The sequence below is a fragment of the Anomaloglossus baeobatrachus genome, chromosome 1, assembly GCF_048569485.1.
Source record: "Anomaloglossus baeobatrachus isolate aAnoBae1 chromosome 1, aAnoBae1.hap1, whole genome shotgun sequence".
In the NCBI taxonomy this organism is placed as follows: Eukaryota; Metazoa; Chordata; class Amphibia; order Anura; family Aromobatidae; genus Anomaloglossus; species Anomaloglossus baeobatrachus.
The window spans coordinates 87,043,328-87,070,294 of NC_134353.1; the positions used below are offsets into that span (position 1 = coordinate 87,043,328).

Sequence of the window (26,967 nt, forward strand, 5' to 3'; positions counted from 1 at the left end):
GTTTGTAAAAAACAAATAAATAAATACGTTTTTTTGGCGCCATTTTCCAAGATCTGTAGCGTTCTAATTTTTCGGGATCTGAGGCTCGGTGAAATTTTTGGATAGATTTGACATTTTGATCGCCTGTTATTGCATTGTAATGCAATGTTGCAGCGACCCCTAAAACTGTAATTCTGGCGGGTTTTTTCTCGTTACGCCTTGTGCTGATCAGAACAATGTGTGCAATCTCTTATGCTCAGCAGGGTCCTCTCTCTCGCTCTCCTGTAGAGTTTAAGCTCTTATGGTCAGCGGGGTCCTCTTTCTCCCTCCTGTAGTGTGCAATCTCTTATGGTCAGTGTGATCCTCTCTCTCTCCTGTAGAATGTAAGCTCTTATGGTCAGTGGGGTCCTCTTTCTCTCTCCTGTAGAGTGTAAGCTCTTATGGCCAGCGGGGTCATCACTCTATCTCCTGTAGAGTGTAAGTTCTTATGGTCATCAGGGTTCTCTCTATCTCTCTCCTGTAGAGTGTAAGCTCAGATGGTCAGTGGGTTCCTCTTTCTCTATCCTCTCTATCTTTCTCCTGTAGAGTGTAAGCTCTTATGATCAGCAGGGTCCTCTATCTAAGCTGTGCAGTGTGCAGGGTCCTCTCTCTCTATCTATCTCTCTCTTGTAGAGTGTAAGCTCTTGTGGACAGCAGGGATCTCTCTCTCTTCTATAGAGTGTAAGGTCTCATTATCAGTGGGTTTCTCTCTCACCTGTAGAGTGTAAGTTCTTATGGTCATTCGGATTGTCTCTCTCCTATAGAGTATAAGCTCTTATTGACAGCAGGGACATCTCTCTATCTACTGTAGAGTGTAAGTTCTTATGGTCAGTGGGGTCCTCTCTCCTGTAGTGTAATCTCATATGGTATCAAGTCTGAAAATCTCTCTCTCTCTCCTCTCCCCATGTGTATTTTCTTAGCAATTGGAATCTTTCCAGTTGAGATTTGCCCAAATTTATTCATAGCAAATCAAATTTTGTATGAAAATTGTTCTAATATTTTTGGGCAATCTCTTCCCATCCCTATTGCTGACCTGTGAGCTCTGGTGTCATGTTGCAATCCTAAATCACCTTACAATGGCAGCTGCATCCTTTGCCTCGGCTTTTATACAGGCTATGATAATACCTCCTGATAGGCTGAGCTATACCACGTGATATGATAGCTGTAAGACATTATGGAGAAACCCATGTGGTCGTGCCTGAGGTCATCTCAGCCCTCTGTGTAAAATGGTGCTGGGTATTTTTTGTCCATTTCATGCAAATCAAATTGCAAATTGTTTGACTCTGCTTGGACCTGTGAATTTCATAAAATTAACACAAATTTGAGTTGAATAAAATTGATTTGCTCATTTCTAAGGCTATGTGTCCACGCTGCGGAAAATGTGCGGATTTTGCCGAGGATTTCTCGCGGAAAAGCCGCGGATTTCCCGAAAATCTGCAGCTCAGGCACTTCCCAGCCATTTCTATGGCATTTTGGAAATGCTGTGCCCACGCTGCAGATTTCTCCGCAGCGGATTTCGTGCGGATTTTGATCCGGAAAAATCTGCAACATGTCAATTATTGTTGCGGATTTTCATCCGGATTTTGACTTTAAAATTGGGGAAAAAAAAAAATCCGCACCAAAATCCGCATCAAATCCGCGGCAATTCCGCGGTAAATCCGCACCTTTGAAAAGGTGTGGATTTTGCGGGAAAGCTGCGGATTTTGATGCAGAAAAATCCGCAGCTACATTCTCCCGTGGACACATAGCCTTAGGGTACTTTCACACTTGCGTTGTTTTCCTTCCGTTACAATCCGCTCTTTTGGAAAACAGCGGAATCCGTTAACGGATTCCGCTGTTTCCCATAGACTTGTATGGTTGACGGATTGTACCAAAAGGACCTGCGTTGCTTCTGCTGGGCGACGCTCCGTTGCTTCCGCCCAGCGGGAGGAACGCAACATGTAACGTTGTTTTGAGCAGCGGAATCCTCTGGATTTCACTGCGCATGCTCTTTTTTTTTTTTGTAAATCACAAACTTTATTTTGGCTCGCGGTGGCCGAACGTTCAGCTGAGCGCCCGCCCGCCAGCATGCCCGGGCACCAGCAAGTGACAGCGCTCAGCTGAGCGCCCGCCCGCATGCCCGGCCGCCGGCAAGTTACAGCGCTCAGCTGATCACCCGGCGGTCGGCTGCAGGGAGCGATCAGCTGATCACCCGGCGGCCGGCTGCAGCGAGCGATCAGCTGATCACCCGGCGGCCGGCTGCAGGGAGCGATCAGCTGATCACCCGGCGGCCGGCTACTGGGAGCGATCAGCTGATCACCCGGCGGTCGGCTACTGGGAGCGATCAGCTGATAGTTCACAATAGTCTGCCGCCGGCAAAACTGTAAAAAAAAATAAATAAATAATAAATAAATCAAAACGGATTCCGTTGTTTTGCAGCATCCGTTGCCTCCGTTGTGCCACTATATGCAACACATCCATTGCATCCGTCACACAACGCAATGCAACGGATACCGTTCAACGCAAGGGTGAAACTAGCCTTGCAGCATAAATAAGAATACATAAATGCTGGATTTGTACAACAGATGTGTGAATGCAGTCGTAGGTCTATGCACAATGCTAAATTATTGATCCAACCATGGATATTCTTTAAGACAAGAACTCCAAGCTGTAATAAGGCTTCCAGGAAAGTCCGTCTATCTTTATATGTCTCCAATTTCATACAAGGGAGTTTTTTCTATTCTAATCAAATAATTGTGGTGTGTCTAGTAGAGAATATTATTTTTCTTCCAGGTGTATCTGCTCTTTTCGGCTCCCCAGACTCAACATGCAACTCAACCATCTTACCTTGGAAAGTCTGCTCTTTGGAATGATCTTCATTATACAGTTGGAAGGCACAAATCAATGGAAGGGGCCGGGCACAACCCCCAACTTGGAAAATATTATAATGGGCAGGTGTTATGACTACATTGAAACCGTGAATCCTTCTGTGGGGTAAATGCCTTCATTTACAATAATCAGTATTGGCTCTTATCGGTGATGACCTACTGTGTCTGCTGTAGTGGGAGCCGATCACTCGTCAATAACGACAATGGTATTACTGACAGCTGCTGATCTCCGACAGGCAGCCATATTTGGGGGTAATTAGGTTCTCCATAATAGGGGACTCCAGGACAGTGAGACTCCTTGGTAGGTTGTGGTTGCTCGTATAAAGGTCCAGTCACACTAAGCAACTTACCAGCGATCCCAACAACGATAGGGATCGCTGGTAAGTTGCTAGGAGGTTGCTGGTGAGATGTCACACTGCGACGCTCCAGCGATCCCACCAGCAACCTGACCTGGCAGGGATCGCTGGAGCGTCGCTACACAAGTTGCTGGTGAGCTCACCAGCAACCAGTGACAAGCCCCCAGCGCCGCGTGGAAGATGCTGCGCTTGGTAACTAAGGTAAATATCGGGTAACCAACCCGATATTTACCTTGGTTACCAGCGCACGCAGCTACACGTGCAGAGAGCAGGGAGCAGCGCACACTGAGCGCTGGCTCCTTGCTCTCCTAGTTACAGCACACATCGGGTTAATTACCCGATGTGTGCTGCAGCTAAATGTGCACAGAGCAGGGAGCAGCGCACAATGCTTAGCGCTGGCTCCTTGCTCTCCTAGTTACAGCACACATCGGGTTAATTAGCCCGATGTGTGCTGCAGCTAAATGTGCACAGAGCAGGAGCCGGCACTGACAGTGAGAACGGAGGAGGCTGGTAACAAAGGTAAATATCGGGTAACCAAGGACAGGGCTTCTTGGTTACCCGATGTTTACATTGGTTACCAGCCTCCGCAGAAGCCGGCTCCTGCTGCCTGCACATTTAGTTGTTGCTGTCTCGCTGTCACACACAGCGATCTGTGCTTCACAGCGGGACAGCAACAACTAAAAAATGGCCCAGGACATTCAGCAACAACCAACGACCTCACAGCAGGGGCCAGGTTGTTGCTGGATGTCACACACAGCAACATCGCTAGCAAGGTCACAAAAGTTGTTCGTTATCAGCGATGTTGCTAGCGATGTTGCTTAGTGTGACGGGGCCTTTAGAAATCAAACCCTGGATAGAAACAAAGTATCATCTCCTCACTATTTTTTAGGCAGTTCACACATTCTACCGTGTTTCCCCAAAAATAAGACCTGCCCTAAAAATAAGCCCTAGGAGGAATTTTTGGCCTTTTTGGAGTATGCTTAAAATATAAGGCCAGCTCTAAAAATAAGCCCTAGTTGTGGTTGAATAATGAAGTGTCCAGGCACCTAAAAAAGTTGAAGAATACAGCAGGACACTTCTTTAAAGAAAGAAGACAGCCCCAAAAGAGAGAAGACAGCCCCAAAAGCAAGAAGACTGCCCCAAAAGAAAGCAGACATCCCCCCCCCACAAACATTGTACTATCCAGATATTGAACAACTACAGCTGGCAAGTGCTAACAGTGGATGGGCTCTCCCACAGAGATCTGCATTGCTGTCAGGTCCCTGGCCGTTCCGCTCACACTCACACACATCGGGTTGCAGTATCACTTCGCTCTCACTAATCCTGTGTCAGTGATACTGTTGTGCAATGCCGGGTGAGTGCCCGTTATGGAACGCCGGGCAAGTGACCGCTGTGAAACGCAGCAGGGTGAGTGACTGCTATGTGACACAGGCAGAGCGACCGCTGTGGAACGCAAGGCGAGCGACTGTTGTGGAACATAGTGGGAGCGAACGCTGTGGAACACAGGGCGAGCAACCGGTGTGGAATGCAGGGAAGTGACGGTTGTGGAACATAGGGCGAGTGACTGGTGTGAAATGCATAGTGAGTGATCAGGGTGGAATGCATGGCGAGCGATTGCGCTGTGGAACGCAGGGGCACCTGGCAGTGATGCAAACCTGTATGTGAGAGGAGCCCATTCAGATAAAATCCCAATAAACATTAAAGTTTGTGGGTGTAACGTGAAAGAATGTTGAAAAGTTCACAGGGTATGAATACTTTGTTAAGACACTGAATATGTGTCTGGAAGTGCAGTGGAGTGTAATAATGCACGTACAGCTAGCTCCTTAGCCTCAGGTTGTTCTCCCTGCTTTGTGGCAGGTAGAACAACCTGTTAATCAACCAGAGGAGAATGGTGCTGGCATGAAATACAGTGTGAGGCTGAGCAGCTGTAAGTGCATCGTCCCACCCAATGCACTTCCAGATATAAAAATTATTTATCTTTTGGAGCATCCCTTTAAGGTCATAAAGGGATCAACTTGCTTACACAGTATTTTAAATGTTTACACAGACAAATAAATAGGGGTTAACTTCCATTTCCTTGTTCTGGTTCCCAGGACACTATATCTTGCCTCTCTACTTTTGGTTCACTGCCAGTGATATATCTGCCATGCAGCATGAATACTGGCTCTGGTGAGAGTTCCCGATCTGTCCTGCCTCCCTGCTACTGAGTCCTGACTTGTACCCTCCCCCGTTCGTCTGCCTGCCCCAGTCCTTTACTTTCCGCCCCGTTTGTTCTTTATGTTTCCCTCTGCATACCTGATCTCCTGGTTTCCGATTCGGTCTGTTTTCTGATTTTGATATTGATCCTCCCTTTGCAGTGACTTGACTTTTCTCGCTAGACCCTGACTGTTTGACTACTCTATTGCCCCCTGGTGGTTCGCCTGTTAACTGCCTGCTGAAGTTACTATTCTGTACTTCAGCTGCCTTTCTGTTACAGTGTGACTTTGTCTCTCCTTCACTACTCTGCTGCCACCTACTGGGGAATATGCTGTACTACGTCTTACTAGCCTTTGTACAGTGTGACAGCAGTATTCTTTTTTTGCAATGGAACTATAAGTCTATAGAGTGGCATTGGTTGGCGCTTCATATGTTAACAAATGTTCCCTACATAAATAATTCACAAAGCTCTGTTTTATTATCACTACAGGAACAAGAACTGTTCAGCAATATGGGAGGCCTTTAAAAGTGCTTTTGTCAGCAAAGACCCATGTTCTGTATTCCCATCTGATTATGAACATTACATCAACCTGACCTCCCATGCCATCCCCATAAATAAGGTTCTGTATCAACTGTATAATTTACAAAATCAGAAATTAATGTGGTTTTATAGTTGTAACATGACTACTTGCAATGATTGGGGACCTTGCCAGTCAACCTTTAGGGTATGTGGATATGAAGTGTTTTTCAGGTGGATTCTGTTCTGAAAATCATTGTGCATTAATGAGGAAACATAATTTTTGTACATATTTTTGTATATATTTTGATACATATTTTAAGGCTTTTGAGCGTCTTTTAACTGCTCCAGGTTTGCAAAAATGGCAAGCGGTTAAAAGAACCGAGCTGTCCATTCTTTAGGCATCTTCTGCTCTGAAGGCAGTCCAAACTTTATAATACAAGTCATTGGGAAGGCTCCAAAGACACCCATAAGATGCCTGAGAGTTTTTTTTTTTTTTTCCAGAGTTTTTGCTTTAGACTTGTCGGGATATTTTTTCATTAGTATATGGAGATAATAGCTATATGTAAGAATGATGGTGTTCCAAACGTTATTCCTTATTTGTTTATTAGTTTTTCGTTTGTGAACCCTCCCCAACCACACCTATTGCCAATCCACATGATACGTATATATAGCCTGGGTCTCAGCTTCCCATACACGGTAAGTTTTTTAACTGCATGAGAGGACACACACAAGCTAGGGACCCCAACGTAGAGAAATACTTTGGCGTAGTGTTGGGGCTCTATTGCATTGATCAATTCAGTAGCTAAATTTCTCTTGATTCATATGTACATGGCAGTAATGCAGATTCCATTTTTCACATATTCACTCTTGCATATAGCTATTGGATTTTTCATGTCAGTATTCACACAGCAGTTCCTGCTATTACATGTATTCCCCTTACATAGTCACTGGTGTGCATACCTTATCTCCATAAAGTGATGTTATTTTAGGTTTTTGCACCCAGTTCAGACTTAGAAAGGTGTTCCAAACGTTATTCCTTATTTATTTTTACATTAGTGACAGGAGTTCACAAAACAACCAGAAAATGCACAAAAAACCACTGGCAGTAAAAACAAAAAACAGGAAATGGCCAAAAATACACTAAAAAATGCGCTTCAGTAAAACAAAACAAATAATGTTTCTCTTGAAAAATTAGCAAGTTTTATTCACATTCCATTATTGCCAGGGAAGCCACATATTTCCACTACTGGAGAGCGGTGCATTGTATGATGTCCAGTAGGCTAGGACTACACATGATTTGTGGCCACTTGAGCAGGGCTAGATCAACTCTTGAACATGTCAACTTATTGATTGTAGAGCTACATCATTCACTAGTAATTAGTTGTGACGTCATTTGTTAGGCCTAGGATACACGGCGAGAAAAGTGGTGTGAATGGAATGCGATAAAAAATCCCATGAGCGATTATTTTCTCAGCCCTAATCGGACCAAGAAAACAGTTGCAGCATGCTGCAGGTGGAATGCGATCCTGTTTCACTTACACCCATTCAAGTCTATGGGGCAAGAGAAACATCACACTGCTCGCGTGTTACATCAGTGTAATGCGAGAGTAGTGCGATTCTCAAATCAGCCGGCAACGGAGGAGATAGGGAAATAAATCCCTCCCTCTCCGCTGCAGCTGTGGTCTGATCGCACGATCGGACCACAGTTGCATGACCCTCGCAAGACACTCGGCTCCTGCTGTGCTGCCAGCGTGAGCTGAGTGACATGTGAGGACTCACACATAACCCCGTGTGACACAGGCCTTATACTAAAAGTCCTTTCCTAGCCTGTAATGAAAAGACATGATGACAATACATGGCAGCACTGAGACTTCCAGAGGAGAAAAAGAGAAATACAGAGTAGAGTGCAGTCATGGCTGAATGTGTTGGCCCCCTTGAAACTGTTTCAGAAAATAAAGTATTTATTCTAGAAAATTCTTGCAATAACAGGTTTTGTTATAAACACATGTTTATTTCCTTTGTGTGTATTGGAACAACAAAAAGAAAACTAAGATAAAAAGGTAAATTGGACATAATTTTACACAAAGCTACAAAAATGGGCCGGACAAAATTGTTGGCTCTCTCAACTTAATATCTGGTTGCACGCCTTTTGAAATAAATAACTGCAGTCAATCACTTCCTATAACCATCACCAAGCTTCTTACACCTCTCAGCTGGAATTTTGGACTCTTATTTGCAAACTGTTCCAGGTTTCTCACATTTGAAGGGTGATTTCTGTTAATGCCAATTTTCAGATTTTTCCACAGGTGTCAATGTGATTTAGATCTGGACTCATTGCTGCCACTTCAGAACTTTCCAGCCCTTTGTTTCCAACCATTTCTGGTGCTTCTTGAAACATGTTTGGGGTCATTTGTTTTGCTGGAAGACCCATGACTTAGGATGCAAACCCAACTTTCTGACACTGGGCACTACATTGTGAACCAAAATACTTAGGTAATCTTTAGATTTCATGATGCCTTGCACACAATCAAGGCATCCAGTGTCAGAGGCAGCAACACAACCCCAAAATATCTTTGGAGCTCCACCATATTTGACTGTAGGTATTGTGTTCTTTTGTTTGTAGGCCTCTTTCCTTTTTTGGTAAACAGTAGATTGATGTGCTTTATCAATAAATTCTCTCTTGATCTCATCTGTCCCAAGATGCTTTCCCAGAAGGATTTAGGCTTACTTATGTACAATCCTGCAAACTGCAGTCTAGCTTTCTATGTCTTTGTCAGCAGTGAGGTCCTCCTGGGTCTCCTCCATTGCGTTTCATTTCATTCAAATGTCAACAGATAGTTTATTCTGACTCTGATGCACCCAGAGTCTTCAGGATAGCTTGAATTTCTTTGGAACTTGTTTGGGGCTCCTTATCCAACATCTGAACTATCCTGCGGTGCAACTTTTCTTAAATTTTTCTCTGATACCCATGTTCAGGGAGATTAGCGACAGTGTCAAAGGTTGTAAACTTCTTGATTATGTTGCACTTCGTGGACAAAGGAACATCAAGATCTCTGGAGATGAACTTGTAACCTTAAGACTGATGATACGGTATTTGTAAAATATTCTCAATTCTCTTTTCTCTTTCTGTTCACCATGCTTAGTGTGACACACAATGCAAAGATTTTGTTAACTTCTCCCCTTTTTATCTGGTTTCAGGTGTGATTTCATTTTGCCCACACCTGTTATTTGTCACAGTTGAGTTTGAGCGAGCATCACATGCTTGAAACAGTTATTTACACACAATTTTCAAGGCATTCTTGGGATTTGTGTGAATTTATCACCAATTTGCCTTTTCCTCTGTTTTTTTTTACGTGTTCCAATACACAATGTTAATAATCACGTGTATAACAAAACATGTGTCATTGCGATTCATTTTCTCTGAGAAATACTTCATTTTCTAGAACACTTTGAGCTATGACTGTAGTATGGACATACTGAATATATATAGTAAAATTTATGTTATTTCTTCATTATATACTTTTTTTTACAGTCACTCTTTTGGGAAAACAACAAACAGCTTGTGCACAGATTGTCAGATCGGGGAAACCGCTACATGTCTCTAGGTGACACTTTAATGGGATGGCTGATTGATAACTTGTACTTTTGTGGAACGAGCAGTCATTCAGGTGAGATAACCATCAAGGTAAAGTATATAGGTGGCTAATGAGACTTGGAATAACCCAATAAACACAATCATGTAATAAAAAGGAATAATATATAGTATATATCTGATAATTGTGTAAGTATATTATCTCTATCTCTGGCTTTAGGATTTAACTACACCTCTTGTCCGATTACGTCGGAGTGCGAACACAACGCTGAGGAGTCTTTTTGGAGATTGGCTTCTGTTACTGTAAGTTATTACTGGGAGGATACCTATGATATCCCAGAGGCAAAAAATGGAAACCGATAGAAACTAATATATCCATTGCCTTGCTATATCTGTTCATAACAATTAAATAACTTGTGGGAAGGGGAGCTATAGTGGACATGTGGAAGAGTATGTCCAGGTTACTTCATTCTTTAAGTGTCCTCTAAGGCTCGGGTTCACACACGTGTTTGGTATGGATTTTTTGCACATAACATTTACAGCATTTTACATTACCAATAAAGTGGATGAGTTTTATTATCATCTCGACCTCAGGCTGAGATTGAGATTTTTATTTTTTTTTAATAAACTTTTTTGCGTCATTTTTGTAAATTTGCAGCATGTCAATATCTGTTGAGGAAATGCACGTTTTTAAAGGGAAATGGTCAGGTCCAATATGCACCCAGAAGCACGAGAAGTTCAGGGTCTATATTGCTAATCCCTGCCTAACCGTCCCTGTATACACTAGTATAGATAAAGGGATCTTTAGAAAAAGTATTTCTAAAGATCCAGCAGGGGCGTAACTATCGTGGTTGCAGCGGTCGCCATTGCGACCGGGCCCGGGAGGTTAGGGGCCCGCGGCCGCCAGGTAGATCAGTAGCCAGCTCCTTTCTGTGAGAGGTGCTGCGCTGTTTTGCCGCAGACCACGCGGCTTCTATATGACTCAGTCGCCGCCGCTGACACTGGGCCCCCCTGCCTGGTGTCAGCGGCGGTGGCACCGGGCCCCCGTCATCGCACACTGCTATGATATTGCATAGAGCGGCCGGCGCCGCTCTATGCATCATCATTCTTCCCCCGTGCCTGCGCGGTGATGTCACTCCTGTGCGACTGCTGTGCTGAGTGCACAGAGCGCATGACGGGAGGACGCCGATCGAATCCACGGTGGAACGAGGACAGAGATGAGGACAAGCAGCGGTGAAACAAGTAGAGGTGAGGACAGAGCAGCGGTGGAAGGAGAAGACAGGTGAATACTTGTTTTTTTTATTTTTTTTTAGCAATCAGTGCGTACACGGGGAAGCTAGCTGCAGGACACATGGAGGCCTTGGGGGGGAGCTGGCTGCATGACACATGGAGGCCTTGGTGGGTGGGATTGGCTGCAGGACATACATGGAGGCCTTGGGTGGGCGCCTGGCTGCATGACACATGGAGGACTATGGAGGTGCATTCTAATATATGAAGGGTTATGTGGGACCCTTTATACTATATAGAAGGCTATGTGGGGGCCATTATAGTATTTGGAGAACTATATATGAGGGGGACAAAGATACAATCAGGGGATGGGAATTTTTTGTGCTGAGGGAAAAAGGCTCTTTCCCTCGGCACTAGAGATGAGCGAACCGGTCCCGGTTCGGCTCGAGGTCGGTTCGCAGAACGGAGCTCCCGTTCGAGTTCGGTTCGTCGAACATTCGACGAACCGAACTCGAACTGCATAGGAAACAATGGCAGGCATTCACAAACACATAAAAACACCTAGAAAACACCCTCAAAGGTGTCCAAAAGGTGACAAACAACTCACAACACAACACAAACACATGGGAAAGTGACAAGGACATATACTCATGTGAAAACAAAAGAGCAGGACAAGGAAAAAGTGGAGGACACACAGATATAGGCATGGCACGCCCTTCTAAAATCATGTAAAACACCGCAAGGTGACTCCAAGCAGAGTCTCCCTTTGTTCCAAAAATTGGGCCACACACACACCCACCACTTCAGTGGCAGCACTTGTGCCCCAGTTGTACACTTCACAGGTAGATTTGCATCAAGCACATTCAAAAATACGCCATCCTTAACCGTCCCCAGGATGACACCGGGGTAGGTAGCAAAGTCTTTCCTGATCCCAGCTCTGTTCATCTTGGATCATTTTTAAAAAACACAGCAAGCAAGGGTTACTCCAAGCGGAGTCTCCCTTTTTTCCAAAAATTGGGCCCCACACACACCCACCCATTCAGTGGCAGCACTTGTGCCCTAGTTATACACTTCACAGCAAGATTTGCATCAAGCACATTCAAAAATACGCTATTCTTAACCGTCCCCAGGATGACACCGGGGTAGGTAGCAAAGTCTTTCCTGATCCCAGCTCTGTGCATCTTGGATCATTTATAAAAAACATAGCAATCAAGGGTTACTCCAAGCGGAGTCTCCCTTTTTTCCAAAAATTGGGCCCCACACACACCCACCCCTTCAGTGGCAGCAGTTGTGCCCCAGTTGTACAATTCACAGCTACATTTGCATCAAGCACATTCAAAAATACGCTATTCTTAACCGTCCCCAGGATGACACCGGGGTAGGTAGCAAAGTCTTTCCTGATCCCAGCTCTGTGCATCTTGGATCATTTATAAAAAACACAGCAAGCAAGGGTTACTCCAAGCGGAGTCTCCCTTTTTTTCCAAAAATTGGGCCCCACACACACCCACCCATTCAGTGGCAGCACTTGTGCCCTAGTTATACACTTCACAGCTAGATTTGCATCAAGCACATTCAAAAATAAGCCATACTTAACCGTCCCCAGGATGACTCCGGGGTAGGTAGCAAACTCTTTCCTGATCCCAGCTCTGTTCATCTTGGCTTCTTTTAAAAACAATGTAAGCAAGGGTTACTCCAAGCGGAGTCTCCCTTTTTTCCAAAAATTGTGCCCCACACACACCCACCCATTCAGTGGCAGCACTTGTGCCCCAGTTGTACACTTCACAGCTAGATTTGCATCAAGCACATTCAAAAATACGCTATTCTTAACCGTCCCCAGGATGACACCGGGGTTGGTAGCAAAGTTTTTCCTGATTCCAGCTCTGTTCATCTTGGCTTCTTTTAAAAACAATGTAAGCAAGGGTTACTCCAAGCGGAGTCTCCCTTTTTTCCAAAAATTGTGCCCCACACACACCCACCCATTCAGTGGCAGCACTTGTGCCCTAGTTGTACACTTCACAGCTAGATTTGCATCAAGCACATTCAAAAATACGCTATTCTTAACCGTCCCCAGCATGACACCGGGGTAGGTAGCAAAGTTTTTCCTGATCACAGCTCTGTTCATCTTGGCTTCTTTTAAAAACAATGTAAGCAAGGGTTACTCCAAGCGGAGTCTCCCTTTTTTCCAAAAATTGTGCCCCACACACACCCACCCATTCAGTGGCAGCACTTGTGCCCTAGTTGTACACTTCACAGCTAGATTTGCATCAAGCACATTCAAAAATACGCTATTCTTAACCGTCCCCAGCATGACACCGTGGTAGGTAGCAAAGTTTTTCCTGATCACAGCTCTGTTCATCTTGGCTTCTTTTAAAAACAATGTAAGCAAGGGTTACTCCAAGCGGAGTCTCCCTTTTTTCCAAAAATTGTGCCCCACACACACCCACCCCTTCAGTGGCAGCAGTTGTGCCCCAGTTGCAAACAGGATGTTTTGATTTGCATCAAGCACATTCCAAATCCACAAGCATTTACTCTCCCCAGGATGACACAGGGGTAGTAAATTCCTTCTGGATCCATGACTTGTTCATTTTGATGAACGTCAGTCTGTCCACATTGTCACTGGACAGACGCGTGCGCTTATCTGTCAGCACACACCCAGCAGCACTGAAGTGAAGACACGTTCAGAGACAACGCTGGCAGCTGGACACGACAAAATCTCCAAGGCGTAACTGGAGAGCTCTGGCCATTTTTCTAGATTTGAAGCCCAAAAGGAGCAAGGCTCCATTTGCAAAGTCATGGCATCGATGTTCATTTGGAGATACTCCTGTATCATCCTCTCCAGCCGTTGACTATGTGTCAGACTTGTTGTCTCTGGTGGCCTTGCAAAAGAGGGTCTAAAAAAATTATGAAAAGATTCCATAAAATTGCTGTTACCAGCACCAGATACGGTCCTACTGTTACGGGTAGACTGTTGAAGATGACGAGACCGTCCCATGTTTGTCAAGTTACAACTGGGAGATTCACTCCCTGCACCTGCACGGTTGTTTGGTGGAAAAGCCGAGCTAAGATCGAGTAACAGCTTCTGCTGATACTCCTGCATACGTGCGTCCCTTTCTATGGCTGGAATTATGTCACAAAATTTGGACTTGTACCGGGGATCTAATAGTGTGGCAATCCAGTAGTCATCATCACTTCTAATTTTGACAATACGAGGGTCATGTTGGAGGTAGTGCAACAAAAAGGCACTCATGTGTCTTGCACAGCCATGCGGACCAAGTCCACGCTGTGTTTGTGGCATAGAGGTGCTAACCGTTCTTTCTTCCTCTGACATCTCCCCCCAACCTCTTTCAACTGAAATTTGACCAAGGTCTCCCTCATCCGCTGAGTCTTCCATGTCCATGGACAGTTCGTCCTCCATTTCTTCATGTTCTCCTGCACCTTCCTCAACATTTCGCCTGCTACTATGCGCCCTTGTTGATCCCTGTCCCCCATGGTCCCATGCCTGCTGCGATGGTGATGATGAACGTCTGGACCTTGGTGATGTTGTTGTCCCTTGCGCATATGAATCCTCCTGTAGTTCCTCCCCTTCCTGTTGTCCCACCCCCTGACTCCGAATAGTGTTTAGCGTGTGCTCCAGCATGTAAATGACTGGAATCGTCATGCTGATAATGGCATTGTCAGCGCTAAACATATTCGTCGCCATGTCGAAACTGTGCAGAAGGGTGCATAGGTCCTTGATCTGAGACCACTCCATCAGGGTGATCTGCCCCACCTCTGCATCTCGTTGGCCCAGGCTATACGTCATGACGTATTGCACCAGGGCTCGGCGGTGCTGCCACAGTCGCTGTAACATGTGGAGAGTTGAATTCCAGCGTGTCGCCACATCGCATTTCAGGCGATGAACCGGCAGGCCGAAAGACTTCTGGAGTGATGCAAGTCGCTCAGCTGCGGCGCTTGAACGGCGGAAGTGAGCAGACAGTTTTCGTGCCCTGTTCAGAAGGCCATCTAGGCCGGGATAGTGTGTTAAAAATTGCTGGACGACAAGGTTCAACACGTGAGCCATACAAGGTACGTGTGTCACCTTGCCCAGGTGAAGGGCCGCACCCAGGTTTGCAGCATTGTCGCACACGGCCTTACCAGGCTGCAGGTTGAGTGGAGACAACCATTTATTAAACTCGGACCGCAGAGCTGACCACAACTCCTCAGCTGTGTGACTCTTATTCCCAAGACATGTCAAGCTAAAGACCGCCTGATGCCGTTGCGCTCTGCTGCCAGCATAGTAATGAGGGGTGCGTGATTCCTTCTGCGCAGTGAGAACGCTGGTGGCCTGACCAGGCAGGCTTGGGGCGGAGGTGGAGGACCCAGATGAGGTGGAGGATGCAGAAGCAGTGGCGGAACTTGGACAGACAGAGGATTGACACACAAGTCGTGGGGACGGCAAGACTTGTGCAGCAGACCCTTCACCATCTATCACCATAGTTACCCAGTGCCCAGTCAGCGACATGTAACGTCCCTGTCCATGCTTACTGGTCCAAGTATCGGTGGTGAAATGCACCCGTTCACACACAGAGTTTCTCAAGGAAGCGGTGATGTTGTGTGCGACATGCTGGTGTAACGCGGGCACACCTTTCTTAGAGAAGTAGTGGTGACTAGGCATCTGGTACTAGGGCACAGCGACAGACATAAGGTCTCTAAAATCCTGTGTGTCCACTAGGCAGAAAGGCAGCATTTCGGTAGCCAAGAGCTTACAGAGGGATAGAGTCAACCTCTTAGCTTTGTCATGGGTCGCAGGAAATGGCCTTTTATTTGACCACATCTGAGGGACAGAGATCTGGCTGCTGTGTGTAGACGGTGTTGAGTAGGGTGTCCCTGGAAAAATGCAGGTTTGTGAGGAAAGTGCAGGTGGAGACATGATGTTGCCTTCATCCAACGTTGGTGCTATCGATGTCTGAGAGAGCTGTACACACTCACTTGTTTCCCCTTCCAAACCAACTGACGACCTACCAAGCAAAGTGCCTGTTGCGGTTACAGTGGTGGAAGTTGTGCGTGGAAAACCAGATGTGACAGCTGTCCCCACAGTCCTAGAAGATGAAGAGCACGCGGATGCACTGGAAGGGGCAGGCCGTGGATGGTTCGCTCCGCTAGGCCGCATTGCAGCACAGTGAGCTTCCCACCGGGACCTATGATATTTATTCATGTGACGATTCATGGAAGAAGTTGTCAAACTGCTGAGGTTTTGACCTCTACTAACAGAATCACGACAAATTTTACACATCACATAATTTGGGCGATCTTTTTCTATGTCAAAAAAGGACCAGGCTAGGCAAGGCTTAGAGGGCATGCGACCTGCTGAGCCCCCCCGACTAGTGCTCAGAGGCAGAGTGGTGGCTGAGGATGCAGTTGTAGACGTGCTACCAGTGCTCCGACTCTGTCCAGGAAGGCGCAAGGTAACTTCGTCGTCGGTTGCATCCTCCTCCACCGCCTCTGTTGACCTCCTCGAGTGCCTGACTGGGGGTTGACAGTAGGTGGGATCTAGAACTTCATCATCAATTGTTGTGTTTTCACTCCCCTCCCCCTCAGACCGAGCCTCTTCTTGCCCTGACTGAATATTTAAGTTGTCATCCCAATCGGGTATCTGCGTCTCATCTTCATCAGTATGTTCCTCATTGTCTATAACCACAGGTGTTACAGTTTGTGACAAAGGGTCAACATTATGCTCAGAAACTTGGTCCTCACGGCCTGAATCAGAGTCACAAAGGTTCTGGGCATCACTGCAGACCATTTCCTGTTCTGTACTCACTGTAGCTTGGGAGCAGACCTCTGATTCCCAGGCTATAGTGTGACTGAACAGCTCTGCAGACTCAGCCATCTCAGTTCCACCATACTGTGCAGGGCTGATGGAGACTTCAGAGCTGGGAGAAAGCAAGTTTGATTGGGATGACAACTCAGAGGACTGGTGTTTTTTGGATGCGGTACTTGAAGTGGCTGAGAGGGCACTTGTTGGACCACTTGAGATCCATTCAAGCATTTTCCTTTTTTGGCCATCATCTACCTTTGTTCCTGTTGTTCGTGTCCGTAAAAAAGGGAGCACATCGGATTGTCCACGGTAAGTAGTAGACATCTTACTTTTGCTGGTAGATGGTCTCTCTTCAGCAGATGATAATGGAGCTTTGCCACCTTCCCCACGGACAAACCCTTTTTTTCCTTTTCCACCACGCCTCTTCCCCTTTCCACCAGCATCTGTCATTTTGCCACTCATGTTGATTGCGACAAGATTGTGCACTTAAAATGTGGTAGTAAAAATTGAGAGGTGGTGTAGATTGCAGCGGTGGTCTAGCTTTATTAACAGCAGAATAATAAAGAATAAATATCCCTGACAATGCAACTACGGCCCTTAAACTGGCAGCATCAGTTGCTAGTATAATGGCTTAGTTATAATGAGTTGGAGTGTGCAATGCAGGTAGAGGTGCTGCAAATATCTGTGCACTAGTGTGACTAGACAAAAGTCCAATAGCCACGTTTAGGATGCCACTAGGTACACTGAGTGTTTGCTAGTATAATGGCTTAGTTATAATGAGTTGGAGTGTGCAATGCAGGTAGAGGTGCTGCAAATGTCTTTGCACTAGTGTGACTAGACAAAAGTCCAATAGCCACGTTTAGGATGCCACTAGGTACACTGAGACGGGCTTTGCACGTTGCAACATCGGTAACAATGTGTTACCGATGCTGCAGCGATAGTCCCGCCCCCGTCGCACGTTCGATATATAGTGAAAGCTGCCATAGCGATTATTATCGCTACGGCAGCTTTACACACACATACCTGCCGTGCGACGTCCCTCTGGCCGGTGACCCGCCTCCTTCCTTAGGGGGCGGGTCGTGCGGCGTCACAGTGACGTCACACGGCAGGCGGCCAATTGAAGCGGAGGGGCGGAGATGAGCAGGATGTAAACATCCCGCCCACCTCCGTTCTTCTCATTGCAGCCGGCGGCAGGTAAGTTGAAGTTCCTCGCTCCTGCGGCTTCACACACACCGATGTGTGCTGCCGCAGGAGCGAGGAACAACATCGCACCTGTCGCTGCACCGGCATTATGGAAATGTCGGAGGCTGCAGCGATGATACGATAACGACGCTTTTGCGCTCGTTCATCGTATCATCTAGGATTTACACACTACGACATCGCAAGTTACGCCGGATGTGCGTCACTTTCGATTTGACCCCACCGACATCGCACCTGCGATGTCGTAGTGTGCAAAGCCGCCCTGAGTGTTTGCTAGTATAATGGCTTAGTTATAATGAGTTGGAGTGTGCAATGCAGGTAGAGGTGCTGCAAATGTCTTTGCACTAGTGTGACTAGACAAAAGTCTAATAGCCACGTTTAGGATGCCACTAGGTACACTGAGTGTTTGCTAGTATAATGGCTTAGTTATAATGAGTTGGAGTGTGCAGAGGACAGGAGGGTACAGTGCCAGGATTGTGGGGCTCTGGGTAGAGGAATGGAAGCCTGCCTTTCTATTCCCTCCTAATGGGGAAATGCAGCGACGAAATCCCTGACCTTAGCTACACAGACGCTGTCTCTGTTTTCAGGACCTGTCACCTATGGCTCTGACCCTGCCGGTACGAGCCCTTAAAAGGACTTATAGAAAGTGCTCTCCCTAAGCTGTCCAGCGCTGTGTATACAGCAGTATCGGCGATAGGACTCAGGACGGAGCTGCGCCAGTGATGTCTGACACCAAGGACGCAGAAGAGATAAAGGCGTCCGGACGGCCAGATACTCGTTTTTATAATGCAGGGACATGTGACATGGACATCCTATCACACATGCCGTTGCTTCTCTGGCTAAAAGTCCACTTAGCTGTGTGTGTGTCTGGGATTGGCTGACATAATGGCCCTCCCCACTACACGCGCGCACTTAGGGAAGGAAGACAAGGAAAAAAAAAAAAAAATGGCGATCGCCATTATACAAACAGGAGTGATCTGAAGGCGCTGTTCACGCGCACTATACACTGAAATGTCATAATAGTGTGATTCACAGAGTGACTTACACTATTACAGCGGAAAGCCAGCTAGGAATTAGCTGTTTTTTTGCTGCTAGAACCATTCTCGAGCGTTTCTAGAACTATCGAGCTTTTGCAAAAAGCTCGAGTTCTAGTTCGATCTAGAACAGGCCCCAAAATCACTCGAGCCTAGAACTGGAGAACCTCGAACCTAGAACCGCGCTCAACTCTACTCGGCACCCAGCTTTACCATGCTCTGCTGTACATCTTCTCTCAGCACCCAGCTTTCCAATACTCTGATATGGGAAAGCTGGGTGCTGAGGGAAAGATGAATAGCAGAGCATGGGAAAGTTGGGTGCCGAGGACAAGATGGATTTCAGATCATGGGAAACCTGGGTGCTGTGGGTAAAAGCCAAGTGTCAGGGCAATTATCCTGTACCCCGAGTGTCAGTGTCATTTTCCCGTACCCTAAGTGTCGGTGTACACGGAGGGGGGCCCCGGTCCAAATTTTGCACCAGGGCTAATCAAACTCTAGTTACGCCACTGAGATCCAGATAGCATTAAACAGTCGATGCCTGACCCTCGTTGAGCAATTAAGAAGCATCAGGTTGCTTGCCAGACTCTGCAATGTGAATAGTGTCTGGAGTCACCATGACACCTAGTGAGTGAGGAGCAGATACAAACTTTCCCATTGAAAACACGTGCATGCTTAGCCAAAGTGAGCTTCCATGTATACATGGGAAGGTTGGAAGGAATAAGTCAAATGAACCATCTATCAGTTATTGCAACTGTGTGGCCAATTTTAGACACACAGATTTCTAGGAAAAGGTCCTTCCGATTTTTTTTTTTTTTCTTTCATAGGAATTACAAGAATTTATTAAAATGTCAGGAGATCAAACAGAACCACTTTAGGTCCCCTTTATTTGGCTTTTCTATATCTTCATTACATTGTAGTATGCAAAGTACAGCTATGGTGAAATACAGATCATGCTGAATGGATCCACACCAGGAGGCGCGTTCCCAATTCCCAGGTGAGAAATCATTACATTTGACTTATAGATATTTTTTTTAAAAAACATCTAAATTAGACATGATTGGCCATGTTTGTGACTCATTCTGTTAACCCCTTCACAACATTTAAATTCTGTTTTTCATTTTTTCCTCCCCTTCTTCCAAGTGCCATAACTTTTTTTCTTCTACCGTCAATATATCCTGTTTTTTGTGAGACGAGTTATACTTTTGAATGACACCATTCATTCTGCTCCATATTGTACTGGAAAGCAGGAAAAAAGTTCCAAGTGCAGTCAAACTGCAAAAAAAAGTGCAATTTCACATTATTTTTTCTTTTTTTTTTCTTTTATTTATCATGGTCACTATAATGGTAAAACTGACCAGGCAATATGATTCCCCAGGTCAGTACGAGTTTGTAGATACCAAACATGTTTAGATTTACATTTATTTAAGTGGTTAATAAAACATTCAGAAATTTGTCAAAAAAAAATAATTCTGTTTTTGTCGGCGTTTTCCGACACCCGGGGTGTTATCATTTTTCGGAATCTGAGGCTCAGTGACGGCTTATTTTTTGCGTCTTAAGCTGGAATGTTAAGTTATACTATTATGGTGTAGATGCGATGTTTTGTTCGCCTGTTATTGCATTTAATTGCAATGTTGCAGTGACCAAAAAACGTAATTCTGGTGTTTTGATTCTTTCTCGCTATGTCCTTTACCAATTAGATGAATTTATTTTATATTTTGATAGATTGAGAATTTCTGAATGCAACAATACTAAATCTGTGCATTTTTTTTAAATAGTTTCATTTTCGATGGGGTAAAAGGGGGGTGATTTGAACTTTGTTTGTTTTTTTTTCAAAAACTTTTTTTTACACTTTTTATGGATTTTACTAGTCCCTTTAGGGAACTTTAGGCCTGCAGTGCCTGATTGCTTCTGCTGTTCAGAGCTGTACTTCAGCAGAAATGCTGATATTGTGTGAATTGGGGCACTGTGCTGGCATTCACAGGAACTTCATCATGACAGCAACAGCGGTCATCATTGATGACTCGTCAACTGACCTCCGGCTTTCATGGCAACCCATTGGCACCCATGATTGCATCACTGGGCTGCCGATGGTGGTGGTGTGGAACAGCGCAACCCATGTTAGAATGTGCTGTCAGAGTTTACTAGTGCGCTCTGACTAGTTAACAGGTGTGGGTGGATCTCTGATCCACTCATGTCTGTTAGCTACAAGTGTCAGCTGATCAGATCAGCCAACATGTGTAGGGAAAAATCCAGGCTCGTCTCGCGAGCCCGCATTAACGGGACAGACACGGTCTTGAACATACAGAAATGTCCAAAGTCGTGAATGGGTTAAATCTGCTGGATTAATTTACTACAAAACTGGAAGATTGATATTTGTGTATAGTTTAGGCAAAGGCAGTAAGGACGGATCAGAGGAATCACAGATCATATAGGGTGTCGCCATTGAGAATAGAGGATGAAAATGTTTACATAAACAGTATAATAAAAACCCTGCTTTCCATTATTTTACTTATTGTATTGCTCTATCAATATTTCTCAAAATGTCATATTTTGACTTTTTTTTCATCCTATCAAGTTTTTTAGCTGACTTTGAAATCCCAAATTTTCAAAAAGACAAAGTTTCCAGCATCAACATCTGGGTGATGGATGAAATTGATGGAGTGAATGTGTAAGTACAAATAAAATAGGTCTTCCAGGATTTCAAGATTCTTACGCATTACTCTACCATTAAACTCTTAGCAATGTGTGGTTCCCTCACGCTTTGTTGACTGAGTAGTGTTCTGTCTATTGGGAAGGAGAGTGAGCATTCAATGGGATGAACCCTGATCCATGCAGTCTTTATAAAGACAGCCAGGCCAGTGGACAAGAGCACCCACCAACCTTCGTGTGTCCAGAAGTATAATAAAAGTGTCACACTTCAAGCATGGTGAGAACATTCAGACCAAAAAGAGTCTGATGCACAATGAAAAAACCCCAAAACCACACCACAAACATTGAGGGGAGGGGGGGGAACACCAGGGACACAATAACAACGGTGGGCCCTGGCCCTAGTGAGAAGGTTGATGAGACACCTCCTAAGGCTATCCCTACTCTCCTAGCCAGTCCCTATACAGTCTCTGCAACTGTCACCGAGCTGCACCCTGAGCCCCTGGGAAACCCTATAGATGCCCAGACTAGTGAGAGGCAGGTGAGGTTCACTAGACTCACCGCTGCACTAATAAGACAAGAGTAAAGGCAGAAAAAATCCAGCGATGTAGAGTCTAAAACATCCAAGACTTTATTTTTTCTTATTAAAAAACATTCCACAGGGAAACAAAATTGGAAAACATAAAACCGGAGACAATTTACCGACACCAGTAAATTGTCTCCGGTTTTATGTTTTCTAATTTTGTTTCCCTGTGGAATGTTTTTTAATAAGAAAAAATAAAGTCTTGGATGTTTTAGAATCTACATCGCTGGATTTTTTCTGCCTTTACAAGTGATCCGTGCGGAGAGATTCTTTCTGGCTGATGTGAGCTTATCAAATTTGATAATAAGACAAGAGGGTAGGGGAGACAAATAGGGGAAAAACTGCAACACAAACGTATAAAGGTCAGCTTCTGAAACGCTCCAACATAGTTCCTTCCACCAAGGGGGCCAGTATACAAATGGATTAGTATCTTCAGCAAGGATTGCAGGTTATCACCTCTATTAAAGGTGCGTGACTACAAAGCTACTGCAGCTGAAGCACTCACCTAGAGACTGCTGGAGAAGTTGCTAACAGCAAAACTGACATTATCGATTTCAGAACAAAAAGAAACAATACCCCATTTTAATGTAGATAGCCAAATGGAGATGAGAGGCTCCAGCCCAAAAGGTGTCACTAGTCTCCAAAAACAGGGAGACGACGGCACAAAAGGTCTTTTTTTTTTTGCCTTGCACAGCGGATTGGAGACTAAAATATACAATATTCTAAAATGCTATGTATCGAACAGAAGTGGTTTCTGCATCAAACCGTGCTCTACCTTATAACCGGATAAACATGTCAGCTTAAGTCCTCCTCATGTAAAAAGTGATGGGTGCACGGGGCATAGGAAAAGAAAATCCAGACCAATATCCAAGGAGTAGATAGCCATGGCATACACCATCCAATATTCCAAGGTGCTTTATTTCATGGTAAAGTGCAGATAAAAATAGCGGGGAGAGAGCTGGGTGCAGGCCCCCTAAAGACAGACGATGGCCATTTCGCACCTCTTAGTGCTTCAACAGGTCCAATACGGTGGCTGAGACTTCACCCTCTATATAGAGGGAACACCCAGTTCTCATCCACCGCTAATTAAAAACAAGCTGAGTGCATAAATTACAAACCAAAAAAACAGGCATTACAATACAATATTACAAGCATAAGGAAATGGTCCAAATAGTAATCAATCATATAAGAATCAATTAAAAAAAATCAACTAACAATCTACTCGTTTTATCCTTTTTTTATAATGACTAGATTGTTAGATGATTTTTTTGAATTGGTTCTTATATGATTGATTACTATTTAAATCGTCGGCCGTCTTTAGGGGCCTGCACCCAGCTCTCTCCACGCTATTATTATCTGCACTTTACCATGAAATAAAGCACCTTGGAATATTGGATGGTGTATGCCGTGGCTTTCTACTCCTTGGATATTGGTCTAAAATGCTATGTGTTTATAGGTGCTGCTCCTACTTTATACAGGAGAAACCTGGTGACAGGTTCCTTTTAAGTCCCCCATATGGTTTCAGAAGTTTTTATTTAGTGTTGGCAAACATGCTAGTTTTAATGGAATTTACAACAGGCATGTTGCTCATAGGGAGATTATGCAGATCAGTTTAAAAGATATACCCCAGAGGATCCTGTGAGACACGTCCACTAGGTACAGACCATACGAATAGCACTAAATAAAAAGCCCCTATCGCTGGAGCCATATGGCACATTTAATAAAAGAAGAAAAATGGAATACTCAATGCATTAGAAGGAACAAAAAAATAGCAATCCCTTTAGTCATCAGCTTGTCCGTAGGTGTTATCCAGGGGCCTATGCAGAGAAAGCCAGAGCCTGCTAAGATGTGAGTGACTAGCGCCCACTATGAGTTGTCTAATTTTATTTTACATCTCAATGAAAAAAAATGGATAAAAAGATAAAGTAAATCTTGTAAAGCTTAATATTAGAATTTTTATATATATATATATATATATATATATATATATATATTTTATTATGTATATTAACAATATTTTGTTTTAACAGAGATTCCTGTGGAAAGAACAGCACAGCTACATTAGAGTCCATCTTGTCTCACGGAGGATTTTCATACAGCTGCCATGACAATTATCGGTAAGTAACACTACATTAGTAGAGCATGATTAATAATAAATCTTATGGATATGAACATTGTACATGTTATATAAAAATGCCTTAAAACACACTCTTTTTCTCATCATTCTGGCATTTGGCAAATATAAATAACTAGCTGTAGTACCCGGCGTTGCCTCGAATAGTAACTGTGTCTCTGTCTCTCTCCTACTGTCCCTCTCTCCCAGCCTCTGTCTGTCTCCCTCTGTATCTCTTTCCCTGTCTGTCTCTTTCCCTGTCTGTCTCTTTCCCTGTCTGTCTCTTTCCCTGTCTATCTCTTTCCCTGTCAATCTCTTTCCCTGTCTGTCTCTTTCCCTGTCTGTCTCTTTCCCTGTCTGTCTCTTTCCCTGTCTGTCTCTTTCCCTGTCAATCTCTTTCCCTGTCAATCTCTTTCCCTGTCTGTCTCTTTCCCTGTCTGTCTCTTTCCCTGTCTGTCTCTTTCCCTGTCTGTCTCTTTCCCTGTCTATCTCTTTCCCTGTCTATCTCTTTCCCTGTCTATCTCTTTCCCTGTCAATCTCTTTCCTTGTCTGTCTCTTTCCCTGTCTGTCTCTTTCCCTGTCTGTCTCATTCCCTGTCTGTCTCTTAGTCTGTCTGTCTGTATCTTTGCTTGTCTGTCTCATTCCCTTTCTGTCTGTCTCTTTCCCTGTCTGTCTCTTTCCCTGTCTGTCTCTTTCCCTGTCTGTCTCTTTCCCTGTCTGCCTCTTTCCCTGTCTGCCTCTTTCCCTGTCTGTCTTTGTCTGTCTCTTTCCCTGACTCTCTTTCCCTGTCTGTCTCTTTCCCTGTCTGTCTCTTTCTCTCTCTCTATCCGTCTATCAGCTAATATATTACCTCACATTACCTCACATATAAGCTTCTTGTACTAAGAATGTCCTTTGCTGCCTATAAAAAACAATCAGAGCTGCTATTAATGACTTGTAGTTCCCAGCTCCATTGACTTTAATATAAGCAGGTTTTTTTGGTGAATAACTGTAAAGTGTGAGGTTAAAGTTTCCCCTCAAAACATAGTCTATGACATTCCCTGAGTCACAGCAAGGGTCTGTGCAAAATTTTGTGATTATAAATGCAACGGTGCAGATTCGTTTAGTGGACACACAGACACACACACACACACACACACACACTTACATACACTCAGCTTTATATATTAGATTTTGGTAATCCTAATTGACCTAAAACGGGAAAGAATTACGCTACACCGATCATACGCTTTTGACGCTTTTGCGCTCGTTAATCGTAGTAAAAAGGATTCACATACTCCGATGTCGACAGCGATGCCGGATGTGCGTCACTTTCGATTTGACCCCACCGACATCGCACCTGCGATGTCGTAGTGTAGTACCCCTTAGAATTGCAGCAGAGATGTTGCAGCTTGGTATAGCCGGTGACAATGGAGGTTATCATAGATTCATCCACCACTGTGATATTTTGTCAGACCAAACTCAGCTTGTATAGTTGTGCACATTATGTACTGTATATAGTGACTGATTTTTCTGCATCCATCTCTCCCACAGACCAGTCCGGATTTTGCAGTGTGTGGACTTTCCTGCTCATCCAGCTTGTAGTTCTAACAGTGGCAGTGAATTTACATCATCATGGATGACAATGATTCCTGTTTGGATTTCTGTTTTTATTAACTATTTAAACAGCCATTAATTGAATAAACAAGATATTTACCCTTTTAGAAATAGGATAATTCTGAGTCAGTATCGAAAAACACATTTTTTATTATTAAATGAATTGACACAAAACAAAATTATTTACATATCATGATCAAAATTCACATTTTAAAATAAGGCCGTGAGATCCAAATAAATCCAGGTAAATCACAATTTTTTGTTATTCTAATTTTCTCTCTACCGCACTTCCATATTTAGACAGTGTTTTTTTTTTCCAAACCAAGCTATGCACTTAGGGACAGTTATATAGTGGCCAGTGTGCTGCAACCATATATAAATACTGCCAATACTGTATATACTATTGTAAATAGACTAAGATATTATTTTTGTGCAAAACGGCATTCAAAATAAGGTGAACAGTGCAACTATAGTAAAGAGGGTAGAGCAAATTCATCTAATGACCACTACATGGCTCCATACCAGCATATCATAGTAGCATCCACATTTTGCAGTTTTTGTGTGCTAGCCGCAATGTGGATTCTACTGCGCATGCACCTGTTTGGGTGTTGTGAGCAGCGGAATTTACCTCGCGTTACCGGATACGTTAGGCATCAGCCTGGGTCTGGTGAATAGGAGTGAGGTCATTAATGGGAAGCTAGCTCCTCCCGAAAATCTGGCCATTGGTTAAGTTCTAACAGGTGACATGCTGGGGCACCATATTAACGTTGGGGCACCACACGAAACGCGCGTCGGAGAATGAGCTTTTTATTTAATAATAAAAAATATGTTTTTTTTTATACTGAATTTCTAAAAGATTAATTAAGAGTCACAGTGTATCTAATATATATATCTGAAATGAATTTTTGGAATTTTTTTGTGAAAATATTTGCCCTCCCTGATAAATTCTGTTTTCTCAGTGTATAATATTAGATAAATGGTGCCAAAAAAAAGAATGTAAAAAATGAACTTTTTGTTCTCCCGGAGATAAGTCGTCATTAGAGATGTCTGTCTGTGGCCTTCTAATAGAGCATACAGGAATGCTCATCCAAACTGTTTATGGAACAGTTGGCCAAGATGGCTACCAACAGAACAATCGATTGAAGCATGGCTTGGCCAACACCATTTGGGGGCTTTACTTTCACCATTTGAGGTCTGTATTTCAAACCTACTTGCTGCCCATGGA

The 26,967-nt window shown here is 44.3% G+C and overlaps 1 protein-coding gene across 1 annotated transcript in view; it reads left to right on the forward strand.

Annotated features, from left to right (window-relative positions):
- LOC142305892 (ADP-ribosyl cyclase/cyclic ADP-ribose hydrolase 2-like) overlaps positions 1–26,761 on the forward strand; it is an 80,424-nt gene extending 53,663 nt beyond the window's left edge. Inside the window, exons 2-9 of the mRNA XM_075346901.1 lie at positions 2,791–2,991; positions 5,928–6,057; positions 9,490–9,625; positions 9,770–9,852; positions 19,722–19,798; positions 21,380–21,472; positions 24,064–24,150; positions 25,680–26,761. Coding sequence (XP_075203016.1) covers positions 2,825–2,991; positions 5,928–6,057; positions 9,490–9,625; positions 9,770–9,852; positions 19,722–19,798; positions 21,380–21,472; positions 24,064–24,150; positions 25,680–25,821 — 915 coding nt within the window. The 5' untranslated portion in view covers positions 2,791–2,824 and the 3' untranslated portion in view covers positions 25,822–26,761. The remainder of the gene's footprint in view (positions 1–2,790; positions 2,992–5,927; positions 6,058–9,489; positions 9,626–9,769; positions 9,853–19,721; positions 19,799–21,379; positions 21,473–24,063; positions 24,151–25,679) is intronic.
- Positions 26,762–26,967: the final 206 nt, after the last annotated feature.